We start from the raw sequence: 15,850 nt of genomic DNA, 5'->3' as shown, positions 1-15,850 counted from the left end.
AACAGAGTTAGGTGAGAAAGAAACATAATAATGTATGTTGGCGAGACGATATTCGTCTCTGGTAGTTAAATACGAGTGCCGACACTCGCTGGTTTGCTAGCTAAATAGCTAACAAGTCACTGCGCGAGGAGACAGTGGCTGCTAGTTATATGTTTTTGTTAAATCCAACGTCAATGAATTCATTGTACTCTGATTAGTAATGTCGAGAGTGAAGCAGATCAGAAACTGAAAGTGTTTGTGAAACAAGTTAAGAGCTGTCTGCTTCTCCCAGCAAGTTGAGTCGTCAAAGCATTATTTGTTATCTTATTTACTTGTAGGGTAGCTCAACTCAAACTCTTACAATAACACAAATCCTTTCCTCATGAACCAGCTTTTAAGGAACAGTTCAACACACAGGTAAGGTCAGACTAATCCTCACTGATAAGGTCACTAACAATTAGCATTTCAGTCACATTACTTCACCAATACAGGCAAGTTCAGACTCTCCACACACTAGGCTGACTGATTTAATCAGCTGATCTCAGTCTACAAACAGTTGGTTAGTTAAATCTGGTGTGTTCTTGATTTGATTAAAAGCTGCAGCCACACTGGCCCCCCCCTTTTAATATGTAATAATGTAAGCATGCATACCAAGAGCCGGAGCTCTGACTGATGGGTTTCTTTAGATGCAGGACTGTAATCACTGGGATCTGCTGCTTGCTGAGGTGTGAGAATAAACCTGCAGTTACTGTACATTTCAAAGCCCCCCCACTGATCCAGAGGTGTGAACAAGTCTGGCTCCAGTCCTGTTTCTTTTAATATCATCCGCTTCATACCTGGTAATGCGGCACATGAATGTGGTTCTGTCATGTAAATGAAAACGAGCATTGACACATGTGCTGAACGTGTAATCTTCTTTCTAAATATTCAAAGTAAGAGTCTCGTAGCGCTAAGTTGATTATTGACTTGACTTTTGATCCGCTTCTCAAATGTGAGGATTTGCAGCTTTTCTTCTGTGTATGCTGGTAATGTGAATGACTTTGAGTTCTGGACTGTTGGTCAGACAAAACGTTTTAAGATTAATTCAATATTATCAGTGTTCTGACATTTTGTAGAGAAAATTATACATTACCAGCAAAAAATATGGTAAGATTCAGATCAGATCAAACATTAAATTAATAAAAAACAAAGCACATAGATGAAATTGTAACTTGAGTCAGACTTAAATTCAAGTAATATGACTTCAGCCTTCATCCAGCGTATGACTTTACTGACTTTTCTTATTGTGTAATAGGATTTTCTGAAAACCCTGCTACATTCAAATACAAAACCTGAGTTGAGAGGAGTCTTCTCTGACCCTCGGACACTATAGTTGGATCAAATTTCTCATGGATATTAATAGCCTAATGACACACAGGACACCCTGACAGTGTAGTTTGTATGCAGTTGACCCCGGTGCACACTAACCGCATTAACCCCTGATTTGTCATGTTGTTGATTTACAGTCAAAAGACAAGATGATGCGAGGATCCAGAAGAGGCTGTGTGCGACTCAGGGTAAGATTCTCACGATCAAGGCCATCCTCTTCCTGACACAGTCTGCGATAAACTAAATGCATGTTTGGCTGAATTGCTTGTTTAAGTTTAATGTAAGTAAGTGAGTAACAAGGTAAAAATGAAAGTATGGTTTTACTTGTTGTACGACCACGTCAAGCTTCATCATTTCAAGTGTTAAATGTAAAAACATCATCATCCTGTGTATGACTTTGTGACGAGCTTTGCTCTGTCTGTTATATTTTTGAACCCTAGACGGCTGGTACTCTATATTCTGACGTTTTCTTCTGATCTATTGGTTTAGTTTCTGGATTTGTTGTTCTTGTTCAACATGTGGCAATATTTCTTCTTGCATTTTTAGCTCTCCCAGTAAAACATTTTCCCTTTTTTAAAATGTGTTTTCAGTACACAGTAATGTCCACTAGGTGGCAGCAGTTACACGGCTAAGATCAGGTTTAGTGCTTACAAGCAGAGGAAGATTGGTAATGCAGTAAGGTTTCAAGTGTCTGAGTCTACATTAGTGCTGAGAGAATTTGCTCTTTTGTTCTTGGAAATAAAAGGTGTTGTATTCTAGCATCAGACCCAGCAGGTAGGATTACATGCATTGTCTTAAATTAAATTATAAAAACACTCCGATAGCATTTGTGTCTCTCTCGTTTTCTTTTAAAGGAAGTTTTGACCTTCTGTAAAAGGTGACGTAGGGCAAGACTTTTCTTCCTCCTCCAAATTCCCAACTTTAAACGTTCTCAACTTGTAGACGGCGAGCAGCATCCCCAAGCCAGAACCTGTCGCTCGTGTTATTTATCAGATGATGAAATCAACACGATTTAAAGTTTCCCTTGCGTTTCCACAGAAGCAGTGGTGAAAGCGATATTTTATGCCTCCACACCTGTTCTGGAACAAAAAGCCTCGACGAGCACGATGAAAATGTTTCCATTAATGTGACTGAAGAGAGGAAGTGTCTCCTGAAAGTACCTGAAATAAGGATCCAGTGTCATTTCTGGACACGTAGTCGCAGGTCTGAGGTTTCACTCCGTGCTGGCTCAATGTATTGTGGTGATTTGATGTGTTGCATCGTGGAGCTGAATAATTAATCCCTGTCATTGAAATCCTTTCAATTACAAAGGCTTTGTAAAGTATTCACTTACCTTGGACTTGGTTTTTGTTTAAGTCGAGATGTAATTAGATTTTTTTTGATCAGCAGAAGAAAAAACACAAAACATTTCTACAAATAAATAAAATTAATAAATTAAATGAGTAATAAATAAGTTAAATGTTATTGCCTTTCAGTTTACAGGCTCGATCTGTTCTGTTTCTAAAGAACCGTGCAACCACAAGCTTTGAATATAAAGTTATTCTGGGTGTTTTGGGGTTAAAGTAAAGTCCCATGAGGCAGCCAAGTTGTTTTTCATTGTGTCAAATGATTCCAGCTCTCTGGAGGACGAGCGACTCCATGTCCAAAAGTAACAACAATTAAGATCTGCAGAGTCTGCTACAAAAACACTCCACACTAACCCTTTAAGAGCGACCTCGTTGTTGTCGGGTCCCGTGGTTTATTATTTTACACAACAACACGATGCAGGTCGCGTCATGTTGGTCAGTCTTTTTAATGTGTGGTATATTCTTTGTATACGTCGCTCACTAAGTTTCTTAAAGGTGGTATTTATGGAGTTTATTGGGCTGCAGTCATGTTTTACAGCGACTCCTCTGATGTTATCCAGTTGCTATTTTTATCACTTTCAGGTGAGCCGTGTGAGGAAGCTCTGAGTCACACGCCCTGTTTCGGTTGCTAGGAGCCGACGTCCCAGCAGCCGCGTCTCTGCAGTTCTTTTTCTCCCGTCGGCTGCTGGTCCCCGGTGTCTGTCTCTCTCCACCCTCCCCGCCTTTCTCCTCCTTCGCTCTCCCAAATCCCACCTCTTCCTCCCCTCCCTTCTTCTCTGCCATGTTCCTGCACTCGCGTTTATGTGTGTGAGAGTGTGTGTGTGTGTGTGTGTGTGTGTGAGAAAGAGACGATCAGGCAAAGAGGAGATGAGATGTGCTGCTGAGAGGGACCAAGGGTAATTTATGAAAGGGAGCCCGGCTGAGGTTGCTGGAACATGTGCAGGGCGTGAGGATAGAAATGGAAAGTGGAGTATGACGTGTACCGCTGTCTGACCCCCCCCCCCCCCCCTCCCTCTCTCTGTTTGCTCAGGGAGCTGTGATCGGTATTGATGACGAGGACGACAGCACATTCACCATCACTGTGGACCAGAAGACTTTCCATTTCCAAGGTGAGCGGTCCCCCTTTATTTAGTTCTCCTCGTGCCTCCTCTGTGTTGTCGTCACCGCCTCTCTTTCTCCGTGATCTCGACGTCCCTGCTGTCCATTTGCTCTCGCTCTCTCTCTCTCTCTCTCTCTCTCTCTCACTTCTCTTTCCCTCCCCGCCTTTTTAAAAGACTTGGATTGGTCTGCTCTAATGCCAGGAAACGCATGCACACAGGAACCTACACAATGCTCCGGGTGCCTTCTCTCCCCGTGGAACCTCTTCAAGGTCTGTGAAGTTGGACACATTTCTGTAGATAAACAAGATTTGTTCAACTGCAAGCTAGACAGATTCTTCTGGAACAGAAAGAGCAAGTAAGGCTTCTTCTTTCTTTCTTTCCGCCTTGGCCCTCCCGACTTTGGCTGAGGAGGAAGGTTGCTGCTTGTGTGTCTCTGCAGTTGAGCCTCTGGGAATAATGAGGGAGTACTGCTGAGCAGGAAGCTGAGCTCAGGTCTCTTTTGGTTGCTGTTCGCCCTTCGCTACACCGCTGCTGCCGCTCGCTATCTGCCGACCAGTCACTCCACAGGGACAGGATTGGCTCCCACAAAGCTACAGCATCGCCCCCCCCTCCCGTCCTGCCTCCCCTTCCCTCTTTTTTGACAGGGAGCTGTCCAGTCCACCGCAGACACTCTTTTTTTACTCTCACTCCAGGTCTTTAACTAACCTTCTCCACCTTTCCTTCATCTCTGTCCTTCCATCTGTCCATTTGTATCCATTTCCCCCCCCTCCCTGCCACCACCTAACCCCTTCACACTTCACCTCCTTCTCGAGGGTCACCAGCCACAGTCCATGGGCCCCCCGCCCCTCTCACCTCCTCCATGCCCTCTCCCATGTCTGTGTTCCGAAGCTGTATGCTGTGGTTCTACAAACGGAAGGGTAAGGAGAAAACCGTGCACGTCTCGTGGTCCGCATGCATGCCGGTCCCGGGCTGAAAGGATCGAGAGGAGGAGGCGTCGTTTGTTTGTTTTCTGGGATGTGCGGTCAGGGTGGTGCGCTGTGTCGTGCTCCGGTGCATTAGTGTGTTATCGAGGTTCACGGTGAAGTGGCCGTGAGGATGTATAACGTGTGCGGCGTCTTGGTTCAGGTGAACGGTTGTCACTGGGTTATTTGGCAAAAGGATGTTTTGTTGTTGCAGCCGTTTGTTCTGCTCTTTGCTGGTTTAGCTACACAATTATGTAACCCAATTGAATTTTTCATAGAGATGTGTTTGTCGAGGGAAAATATCTCACATGTCATGGTCTTAATTTATTCTGGAACTTTCTGTGCCACAGTTAATCTCAGGCTTTGGCATCAGCTGTGACGCCTCGGTGACTTAAAGCTGCATTTGTTGGATTTTTCAATTTGGTATGTTCCGTTTCTGGTGGATATTTTCTAGAGACAGAAGCAACAATGTGCCGATTACGTTCTAATTTAAAGCGTTCACATGTTAGAGCGTTGTTCAAAAAGACGACACGCGTAGTAAATATGATGATTAATTTCTTTACCAATGAGACGATTCTACTTTTTCATTTCAGCTAAATTAGCAGCATGGGAATAAGTTTAAAAGCAGCATACCCCCCCCCCCCCTCATAATCCTCTTTCTGTTTGAAAGAAAGCAATGAAATGTGTAGAACACATCTGCTCTCAGACACCTGGAGGAGTAGCTTCTCACGTGTCGCCGCTGGAGGAAGAGTCAGCACTAAGTGTGTGAGCTGAAGTTGAGATCGTGGACGCAGCAGCTGTTAGCTTGGATATGAAGAGATGCACAGGATGTTGGGTTCAGAGGACATTTCTGTTGCTGTAAAACGATCCTGCGTGTTATGCAGTCAGCCCCCAGGATGTAGATATAAATATATATAAAACTATATATATCTATACTCTCTCTCGTGCGTGGGAGGAGTGTAGACTCTGTGATCGGTATTAAAGGGTAAAGAAAGGCGCGATGAACGATTATTCATCGTTGTTGGAGACAAAATACACTAACATTTAAATAAGACTTAAATATATATATATTCTGTACATCTTCTGCTCCGTTCTGCAGCCGCAACATTCAGGACGTTTGTCACAGGCTGCGTGCAGCGACGTGACGGCTTCCCTAAAACATGTCGACTGCCCCGTAATGACTGTTAGTTTAGGAAGCGCTTGATTTGATGTGCAGCAGTTTTCTATGAGAGAAACACGGATTTTGAACGTCTGTCATTAATTGTAATTTACTTACATTTTAATTTCCAGTGATTTTGATATTGTATCAAAGCGTGTGTGTGTCATGTTATGAGCCGTGATGCTTCCTCTTACGGGACTGTTCTGCTCACCGGTTGAAGAGAAGCTCTGAGTGCAGCTCTGTGCCGTCTTTCTATTTAGAGAAGCATCCATTATTCATCGGCCTCTCTCCCCCAGCGCTGCATCAGAGTTGCCTGAGAGCCCTTTTCCTCTCTCGCTCACCTCCTCTTATCTACAGTAGCTATCAATCTCACATCTTCTCCTGCCTCTTCATCAGGCCGCCCTGCCTGCCCGGACCCTCCGTCCAGCATGAGACTCACCTCAGTATCACCTGCTGGCATCTCTTTTTAAATTTCCCAACTTGATTACCTCTTGTGTTCCTTCAGGACTGCACCTGGACTTCAAGTTGGAAACATTCCTAAGTGCAGATCTCACACGACTCGATCCAAAGCGGATATGAGGAGTTTACAGTCGGAGGAAAACCATAAATAAAATGAACAAAGCACTGAACGGACGGCATTACATCACCGCTGAGGAATTATGCAGTGTCTTCGCACCACATTTGTGTAGCTGCGACTTTATTGACAGGTTACATTCCCCCCCCCCCCCCCTTATGTACTGAAATGTTTCATCAGCTTGTCTGAAGATGGCAGGAGGAGAAGATGAGAGGGATGAATAATTCACTGAGGCCTTCTGGAGAAAGGAGGAGGAGCGTTATGGGGAGAGGCTGAGCAGCAGAAAGGAAATGTTTGTGATTGTTTACCCCGATGTGTGTGTGTGTGTGTGTGTGTGTACGTACTACATGCTGGATGTAGATATTCGTCTGGTGGCATTTTCTCCACATTTAATTCACGCTAAATTCCCATTTAAGATGTAAGTATCTGGAGGCAGTAAAAATGGAGCAGAAGATGGTCGTTGCCTGCCGTACACGGGGCCAATAATAATATGACTTTTTATGTGGATATAAACTGCAGTTTGCCAATTGATTGGTGTGTATAAATAACACACACAGATAAATAAAGAATATATATATATATATATATATATATATATATATATATATATATATATATATATATATATATATATATATATATATATATATATATATATATATATATATATATATATATATATATATATATATAATAAATAAATAAATAAAAAAAGGAACATCGTGCAAGGCAAGCGGTCAAATCCTCTCGGTTCTAAGTAGACAGAATGAAGGACGTGGAAGTCGGTCACTTCCTCTGACGAGCAAACACACATTTCTGCCGGGTGCATTCCCAAGGAACACGTACAGTGAAGAAGAACAGCTGTCGAGACGATTACTGCAAAAATAGTTTGAGAAATAATTCAGGCGTCACTTATGAAGGAGAAGATATCTTGATACTTGATATCCTGGTTTGAAAACGTGGTTGTGTGTGAGGGATGTCGTATTGTAGAGCGAAACTACGTTTAGGTTATCTCCGCACGTCACAGAGATAACTGATGGCCTTCACAGTATATCGTTTAAGAGATGTTGTTTGCTTTTCCTCTTGGTATCGCAGCTCTACCCGTCACCATAGCAGCTTTGTTTTGCAACTCTGTGGCGGTTCAATGACATCCACACTCGCCCTTTATCGGAGATCTATTAGTCTGGTATCAGTTCCCCCAAGCTGGATACATGAGGTGACCTCCGCTGTCGCTGTGGACAGCAGGGTGCTGAACTGCAGCCTGACGGAGGACGGCTGCAGCTTCATGTGGAAGCTCGGCGTCAATATTCAAGTATCTTATTTTCAGGCATTTCAGTTGCAACAGCATCTTGCTTTGTGTGTCTCTATCCAAGATATGATTTGTTACATTTGCAGAAATCGATCATAGGTCTTGATCCAATATCTCCCGGGGTCCGTCTGTAAATATCGGGTAGGTGGAAAGGTTGGCGTCGTTTGGTGTGAAGAACGGTACCGCCTGTCTGTAGTTCTTCTGACAGCTTTGCTTTCCTCTGGCAGTATCGGAGCCTCTGGTGAAAGGCTCGAGTCAGCACACCTTCTTATTCTGACACTACTTAGCTTTGAGACTGTGTTACACGTGAAAAGCCTCGTAAAAGCAGTGTTTTTATAATGTCAAATTGCAATTGTAGGGAAAGAAAAGTGACTTTTGCCCCTTTTTGTTCCTCTATAAAACTTGGTAATTGGTGTGAAAGGGCTCGTCGCCAGCCCTTTACAGCCGTTTCACTGTGTTAACATCTATCCGCACTTTGAACAGGCGAAACGGGTTAAAATGGTGTTGGTGGACTTTAGCAGTGCATTCAATACCATCCAACCCCAACCTGATAAACACAGTCGTTGCTCTCGGAGTAAATCTTAAACTTTTTCTGTGGATGAATAACTTCTTGGCTGATCACAGTCAGCAAATCGGATTCAAATCTGCTACCTCGTCCCTTAAAATGATTAATCATAAGCGTGCGTCTTCTACACTCGGCTCACACTAACTTTAAATATGCAGATGACACAGCGTTGGTAGGATTCCCAAAATCTTGACACTTCATCGGTCAAGGGTTTTGAGAGGTGTAAAAGATTTATTCAGTGGTGTCTTAAAGAGGTTGGCGTAAAGAAAACAGAAGATAAAGGTCATCATTATTAGAAAAGAATAAAAACAGTTGTAAATGATGACGACTCAACGCAGGCTTCTCTTTCTGATGACATGTAATCTCAGAACAGAGCGTGCTGTCCTTCGGCCTGACCTTCGGAAATATGCACGTTTAAGATCATGCCAAATTTCAGTGCAAGCTAGCAGGATCATCGGGGTTGAGTTTATTCCCAAAAAAACAAACTCCACCTGAAATGTAACCGGCTCAAACGGCAGAATCCTGCAGCAGCAAACCAGAACAATGTGTGCCGACAGCAACTAGTCTACTAAATGAGGGATCGACGTGCACCTATATTACTAGTTGTTTGCATATGATGCACATTTTATATTGCCAGCATTGCAGAAGATATGTGTGTGTGTGTGTTAGTGCACATACAGTGTTTTTAACTTCCCCCTGTGGGATAATAAAGTTGACCTCAACCATAAACCAGTAAGATCTCTCTAGAACGACATCTTTGACCCGTAGATGCACTTTATCCATTCTTCCTGGCTCTATTTTATCTGGGCACCTTTTCCATTGGACAAAAAGCCACGAACATCTGGCTTTAGTCTTCAGTGGGAAAAGAATCTCGGGACAAACGTCTGCGGTAGATTTGAGACCTGGATACTCTTGGAGCGTTGGAGACCTAATGGCTGAAATAAGGGATATTTAGGTGTTAGTACTTGGAAGAGAATCATCCACTGATTTACAGACTCAATGTAAGTCAATGGGAAAAGGTGTTTTTTGAGTCCCATGGCATCACGAGACCCAGAAGTTGTAACTTCGCGGTTTGGCCACTCAGGTAATTGGCTACAAAGCCCGGTGCTCTTCCTGGTTTCTTGGGGTGATCACGCTTATTTTCATTCCCGCACGATGCTATGACACGTGCGTTAAGTGAGTATTAAGTTTGGACCTTTAGTATAATTTATTAAAGTACAAAACAAACTTAATATGCTCTCCTCAAAGCCACCAGACTCTATTACTTTTACCTCGCTGATCGTCGTCAAACTCATTCAAACGGTCTTTGTTCGTCTTTGTTCGTCTTTGTTCGTCTTTGTTCGTCTTTCCTCTGTTCAAACAATCACCAACTCTGAGTTTGAAAGAGAGATGGAATAATTAACGGATATGAAAAAGCCTGGCAACGGAAAAGGATTCTATCGCTCACTTTTTAGCAGGTTGTCCCGTGTTTAAAAACTCCAAATATGAAAAGGTAAACGTCCTTGTCGTCGATGCACGATTAAATCATACCTACAATCTCGTCCATTCTTCTAACTTTGACTTGTTCTCCTCCCGTTTGTCTGTATCAAGACGAATATATATTTAAAGGACAACTTCCTGGTTATTCTTTTAAACGTGTAACTGCATATTAACATCGGAGGTTCATGTCATGACTTGCCGTGTGTTGTCTCGTGTGGCTGTAGATTTGCTGAGTCGACTAACTGCGCCTACCTCCCCAGGAATATAAATCATGGCGTATGTGTGAGACACAAACTAGGACAAAGATTGGACTTGCGACACAGTTCATACAACTAGAGTATTTGTTTTTGTTGAATGGCTCGTTTACTACCTCTCCTGTCATGAATAGAGCTAAACAACATTAGCCGCAGTAATCTGTTCCTCTGGAGAGTCTGCTGGGCCGAGGGGAAAGTGAGGCGCTGTCTGAGTGGATTGGCCTGAGCCTCGGCTGCCTTTTAATGTCTTTAAAAGCTTTCCTGCTGTAGCACAGCCATTCATCTGCTGCACCGTCTACTTTCCAGCTCAGTGAAAAATGACTTTTTACACAGGATACAGCTAATTCAATGACATATATCTTATTAAGTCTTTCTTTCGCAGCTGTTAGAGTTACAGTTCCTGACCGTCACACACGTGCACAGAGCAGAGATGAACCGAACTTCCATGCAAAAAGAAAACTGAAATGCATTCGATGAACACACAACAGTTGCATCCATGCTGCAACCTGTCCGGACGCATTAAACCCTGGCTGTGTGTTGGTGGTCGAGCTGCAAAGATTTAACCATTAGCTGTCAACTTTTAACTAAATCACCAACTCCAGCTTCTTGAATGTGACTATATTCTGGCTTTCTTTCCTCCTCTGTGACAGTACACTGAATATCTTTTGAGTTGTGGACAAAACAAGACATTTGAGGACGTTATCTCGGGCTTTGGGAAACGCTGATCGATATTTTTCGACAATGGGAATAATCGTTAGCAGCAGCCCTTGTTGGTAGAGGACATATTGTATCTGTGTATATGCCACTGGCATCGCAGAGTGTGCGTGTGCCGGCCGCAGCCTGTGTGTGTGTTGCTTGTACCGGGTCACTGTTTAATGTCTGTCGCCGTCTGTTTGTTCTCCGTCTTTGAGGGTTCAGAGAATCAGCATTGACGCTCTGCAGGAGCTTTAACTCATTGTTTAAAATGATCATGAGGGTTTTTGATTATGTTGGTGTTGAGTCACTGTAAGACGGAGGGGAACGCGAGTGATCATATCTTCATGCTTGATTTACCTTCACTTAAAGATACACTGATCGAACATGTTTGATTAAATCTGTCACATGAAAGCAAACTTTGTGCAGCACACGTTTGTTTTCCTGCTGAGCGTCAGATGAAAAGATAAAGAGTCAGGAGACTTGGCTTAGTTTAGCATGAAGTCTGAACGCAGCGGTTATGTGCAGGACTATTTCTTGGCTTGCAACTTAAAATGCTGTAATGTTCCTTTAAGAAAACGTATCTGAAATCTCCAAACATCTTCTGCATTTGGTTTTCAGCAAGTTATGTACTCGATCTGTTTCGATCTGTAAAACGCATTGTTTGCCTCTCTGATATATAAAGTAAGATATTTCTAGATTAATGCTCAGCGTCCATCACTGTGTCACCAGTACTCATGTCATTTCAGTGTCTTGTGTGTGTGTGTGTGTGTGTGTGTGTGTGTGTGTGTGTAAAACGTGGCTCACTGTGTGTTTCTGTCTTCAGCCCGAGATGCAGACGAGCGGGAGAAGTGGATCCACGCCTTAGAGGGAACCATCCTCCGTCACACCCTCCAACTCAGAGTACGTAACCTCGCACTTGTCTTTTTGTACGACTGGGACGATGTGCGACTTTATCGCAGATTGAAAACTCACAATAAGTTGATGAAGGTGGATATCTTCACATGGTAGAGAAGTGAAAAATAAAGCCTGATTTTAAAACATAGAAATAATCACATTGCATTATTACCTTATTTAAGATTGTTAGTTTTTGTGCAGGATAATCGTGGCATGAAAGGTGTTCATGTCGTCCCATGCTGCTTACTTGTTTGTATAAATGTGAGTTTCTATCGTCCGTTTACAAGAAGAAGTCGTTTTGCTGTCGGGCTCCTTCAGCTTTATTTGCTTGTTGATGTTAACTCCTGTGTCTGCATCTCCGTGGTTTTAAATGACATATTTACCATTTGCCTCAGGAAGCGTGTATTCTTTGTAACACCTGAAGAGTAGTACTGGTGTAGAGGCCAACAACAGGATTGGTGAGTAACTGTAAAGTGAAGATAGATGTTTGACCTTCCTATTAAAGCTTTCATTGTAGGATTTCTATTGGCCCTCACGTTGCACGTATTTGCATCCTCCATAATAAATCATGTACTCGAGGTTTCCTCTGGTATTTAAAATGATAGTTTGGGGATTTTAGAGGCCTTGAAAGTTAAAATGGACACAAATAGACATGGATCACAGAGAGTTTATACATTTCATGCAAGAATAGAAATGCTTGTGGCAGAAGCAGCTGCGTCGTTGTTTCACGCCACCTGCCTGAAGCGTGACAGTCACGTGCGTTCATGAGTGATTAAAGTGAAATGATGCAGATTAAACCTGCTAGTTCTCATTATGGAAGTTCTCGTGTTGTAACCTTGATTCGTGTCCAGAACTATGTCGTGTTTGGTGCTTAAATGTGAGGGAAATTGAGCCTGGAAAGTCCTTGAAAAGCCTTGAATGTGATGCTGAAGAAGGTGTGGAACACCGCAGCAGCCGTGCGGTGACTTTGAAAGGGACTTTGCATCTCAGGAGTTGTTAGCAGCACTTTTTCTTGCTCATACCTGATTTCTTTACCCAACAGAGAGTTGAGAGTCTTGTGGGTAGAAATGGAAATAATGGTGACATTCATGTCATCATAAATTGTGGATGTTTTGGCAATATGTTGCTGCTTTGGACTTGGACCGTGTTCAGTTTGACGTGATGTCAGTTTGATTTACTGCTGAGCTGCTGGCAGCTTGTTTTATTTTTTCTGTCTGTTTGTTATGAGTTTTGAGACCGAGCGTGTCTCAGCCAATTCTCTCTCTCGCTCGTCCTGCCCTCCAGTTGTTTCTCTGGCCAACCTTTATTTCCTGCTCTCCCTCCCTCCTTGTTCTCCTCCCGTCATCACCGACGTGCAGCTCTTCCCCCCCCATCTCCTCCTTTTCACCCTCATCATGACCAACCGTTTCATGTGCTCTCCCTCCCTCCCTCCCTCCCTCCTTCCTGTTTTCTGGTTTTCCTCTCTCTGTGGCAAATCCTTCTGACGTGGTAGGTGTGCCCGCTTGCTCCCTGCACATACAGTCATGCAGTAATCCGCTGCTGTCATTGCATCATGTGACCCGGCAGTAACCAATCTGAGACCTGCTTGCTTGGTCAACCAAACATCTGCCTCTCCTGCCTCAGCCAATCAGAGTGTCTGTTAATGCTTGTCCCTGTCAGCACTTGCTGCCGCTTTGTGTGTTTTCTCTTCTGCCTGCGTGAGAGGAAATGTGCCTTGCCTGCTAGGGGAGGGTCCTGGATTAACTCAGCTCTGTCTGCCTTCATACCAAACGCTCAGCTGATAACTGCTGCCGAAGGATATACTGTAGCCAGACTGACTGCACAGCCAGCTGCTGCTGGGGTTTATATTGCAGTGGAGATTGTTTTCTGTGTGGAGGAGGGAGAGGGAGAAAGAGCGCTAACTTCACCAAAACTGGTGAGAGAGAGAGAGAGAGAGAGAGAATCCAATCTTGTGTCGGGCTAAATGGCCTGATGGGGGAGATGTGCGAGGTTTTAACGCAGCATGTCCATTGGAGCGAAGCACCCAGTAAGTAAAACACACACACACAAACGTCACTGCACCAGAGCAGGGGGAACTTTAAACGGCTGCAGTGCGCTGCCGGGGCAGCAGCATTTTAAAGTGGGTCACACTGCGTGGAAAGACAAACAGGAGAAGAGGGGGAGGGTGTTGTTTGTAGAGAGTGTGTGTGTGTGTGTGTGTGTGTGTGTTGGGAGTTAGTGGAAGTGGATGTGGATGTGCAGACATCTGGGAATATTTCAGGAACAGTGAAGAAGTGAGCACTGTGACGTGGGACAGTGGCTGTTTTTAAAACGACCACATGCCTCTGACTTTCTGCTTCCAAACTTATCTTTAAAAAAAACTTCATTATGTGTGTTGACAAAACATGAGCTATCGTTCACTTCGTAATGATACGGGCTCTGTCTTATTATTTGTTTGTTTTCACCATTTCAGCTTCATTTCCCCGCTTTATTTTAGTTTCTCTTCACATGTTGGTTTAATTTATTGGTTCATTTAAAACAGGGGCAAAGTACAATAAATGTAATACACAAGATATATATATTATTATTATTTATTTACATATATAAGTATTTATTTATTATTATTTATTTATATATAATTTTCTTATTTATATATAATTATTTTTATTATTATTATTTATTTATATATATAATTATTTGTTATTATTTATTTATATCATTTTCTTATTTATATATCATTATTTTTATTATTTTTATTTATATATAATTATTTTTTTTATTTTTTATATATATTTTTTAATTATTATTACATGGATTTAAAACAATATTTAAAAATAAGTTGATTAACAAATATACAGCTGAGGTATGAACACTCGTGTGTTTTTAATATATAATATACATTTTCTTTTGTTTCTTTCATTTTCAGTGTATACATTTAATGAGAATTGATAATAATAATAATAATAATAATGAATGTACAAAGGGTAGGTGTAATACACTAAGGCTTCAGCCTACACCTTTTCGGTCAGTATAAAAAGTAAGACTTCTTATTTATTTTCTATATTTGATATGTTGAGTTGAAAATGAATAAAATAAAAACTTAGTAAATAAGTACAGCAAATAAAAACGTTCAAGTAGAGAATTAAAACAATATAATAAAAGCTAAATAATATTGAAACAAGATATAGCCAAGACAAGTGATTAAAAACGATTTATTTATTTATTGATAGTCATTAATAAACACTTTTTAGATGCAAAAAGGTTTTAATTAAACTCCATTTGTGTTTTTATTGTGTATATATTGTGTGCATGGAGGTAAATGGAGCAGGGTGAACCCTTCAGGCCAGTCCACTCCCTGTGTTTACACGAGAACCTGTAAATGTGTTTGCATTGCTCTGAATCTGGTGATGTTCTGTTGGCTGCCTCGAGTTCAACATGATCGTGATGTAATGCCAGTTATGTGTCGGTGCAGTGTGAGTAAGCACACCGGGGAAGTTGCACTGGAATGTGCCAATCCAAACAAACCTTGTCGTTACACATTGATCCAGACGTTCACATCTGCAGCAGAAACGCTCTCGTGTTTGTGCTCAGGCCCTCGTGTGGCCAGCTGTGTGTTGCAGCTAACCTTTCGATCCTTTGAGGAAGTTAACTGCAGACTTCACGACTGCTGAGCGAAGACTTTGTTCTCTATAAATCTAGTATGTTTTGACAGTTAAAACTCAAGCAGGACTGTCAATGGCTTTTCTTCACTTTCCTGTGAGGCCGTTTTTAGACTCGGGACACAGGACTGTGCGACGCAGCAAACCCAAAGCAGCGGTAGCACCCAACATGGTTTGATAAGAGCTTCCTTTCCTAACAGGGCTTCTGTCGTCTTCAGCGTTTACCATTACTCTGTGTTTTATCATGCAAGAGCTGCTCTGTGTTTTTCCACGTCAGAGTAGCTGCTGACACGCTGCGTTTGTTATCTCACTGATTTGTCTGCTTGGGATCGACGTGTTATTGTGTTGCATGCTATCGACACGCTCCAGCGTTAGATATGAGGTGTTTTTCTTTTGAGGGACGTCTTGTCTGTGCGCACATTTCTCTGCTCGTTGGCTTGTTCGTGCTTGTCAGACAGATGGAGGCAGACGACCGGTCACGTCTGTACTGCCAATAGTCTGGTAATTACCTTTTGATGGATATGACG

At 42.5% G+C, this 15,850-nt stretch overlaps 1 protein-coding gene across 6 annotated transcripts in view; it reads left to right on the top strand.

Annotated features, from left to right (window-relative positions):
• osbpl9 (oxysterol binding protein-like 9) overlaps positions 1-15,850 on the top strand; it is a 32,548-nt gene that overhangs the window by 449 nt on the left and 16,249 nt on the right. For 4 of the 6 annotated variants that reach the window (XM_029429051.1, XM_029429055.1, XM_029429052.1 and 1 more), the window contains exons 2-4: positions 1,485-1,535; positions 3,724-3,802; positions 11,615-11,691. In XM_029429051.1, the coding sequence (XP_029284911.1) occupies positions 1,485-1,535; positions 3,724-3,802; positions 11,615-11,691 (207 nt within the window). Of the gene's footprint in view, positions 1-299; positions 397-1,484; positions 1,536-3,723; positions 3,803-11,614; positions 11,692-13,392; positions 13,712-15,850 lie in introns of those variants that run through there. The other 2 variants (XM_029429054.1, XM_029429056.1) reach the window with 2 other exon arrangements.

The sequence above is a fragment of the Cottoperca gobio genome, chromosome 4, assembly GCF_900634415.1.
Source record: "Cottoperca gobio chromosome 4, fCotGob3.1, whole genome shotgun sequence".
Lineage (NCBI taxonomy): Eukaryota > Metazoa > Chordata > Actinopteri > Perciformes > Bovichtidae > Cottoperca > Cottoperca gobio.
Note: the sequence above shows the minus strand (reverse complement) of the source record. Positions and strands in the feature narration are given on the sequence as shown.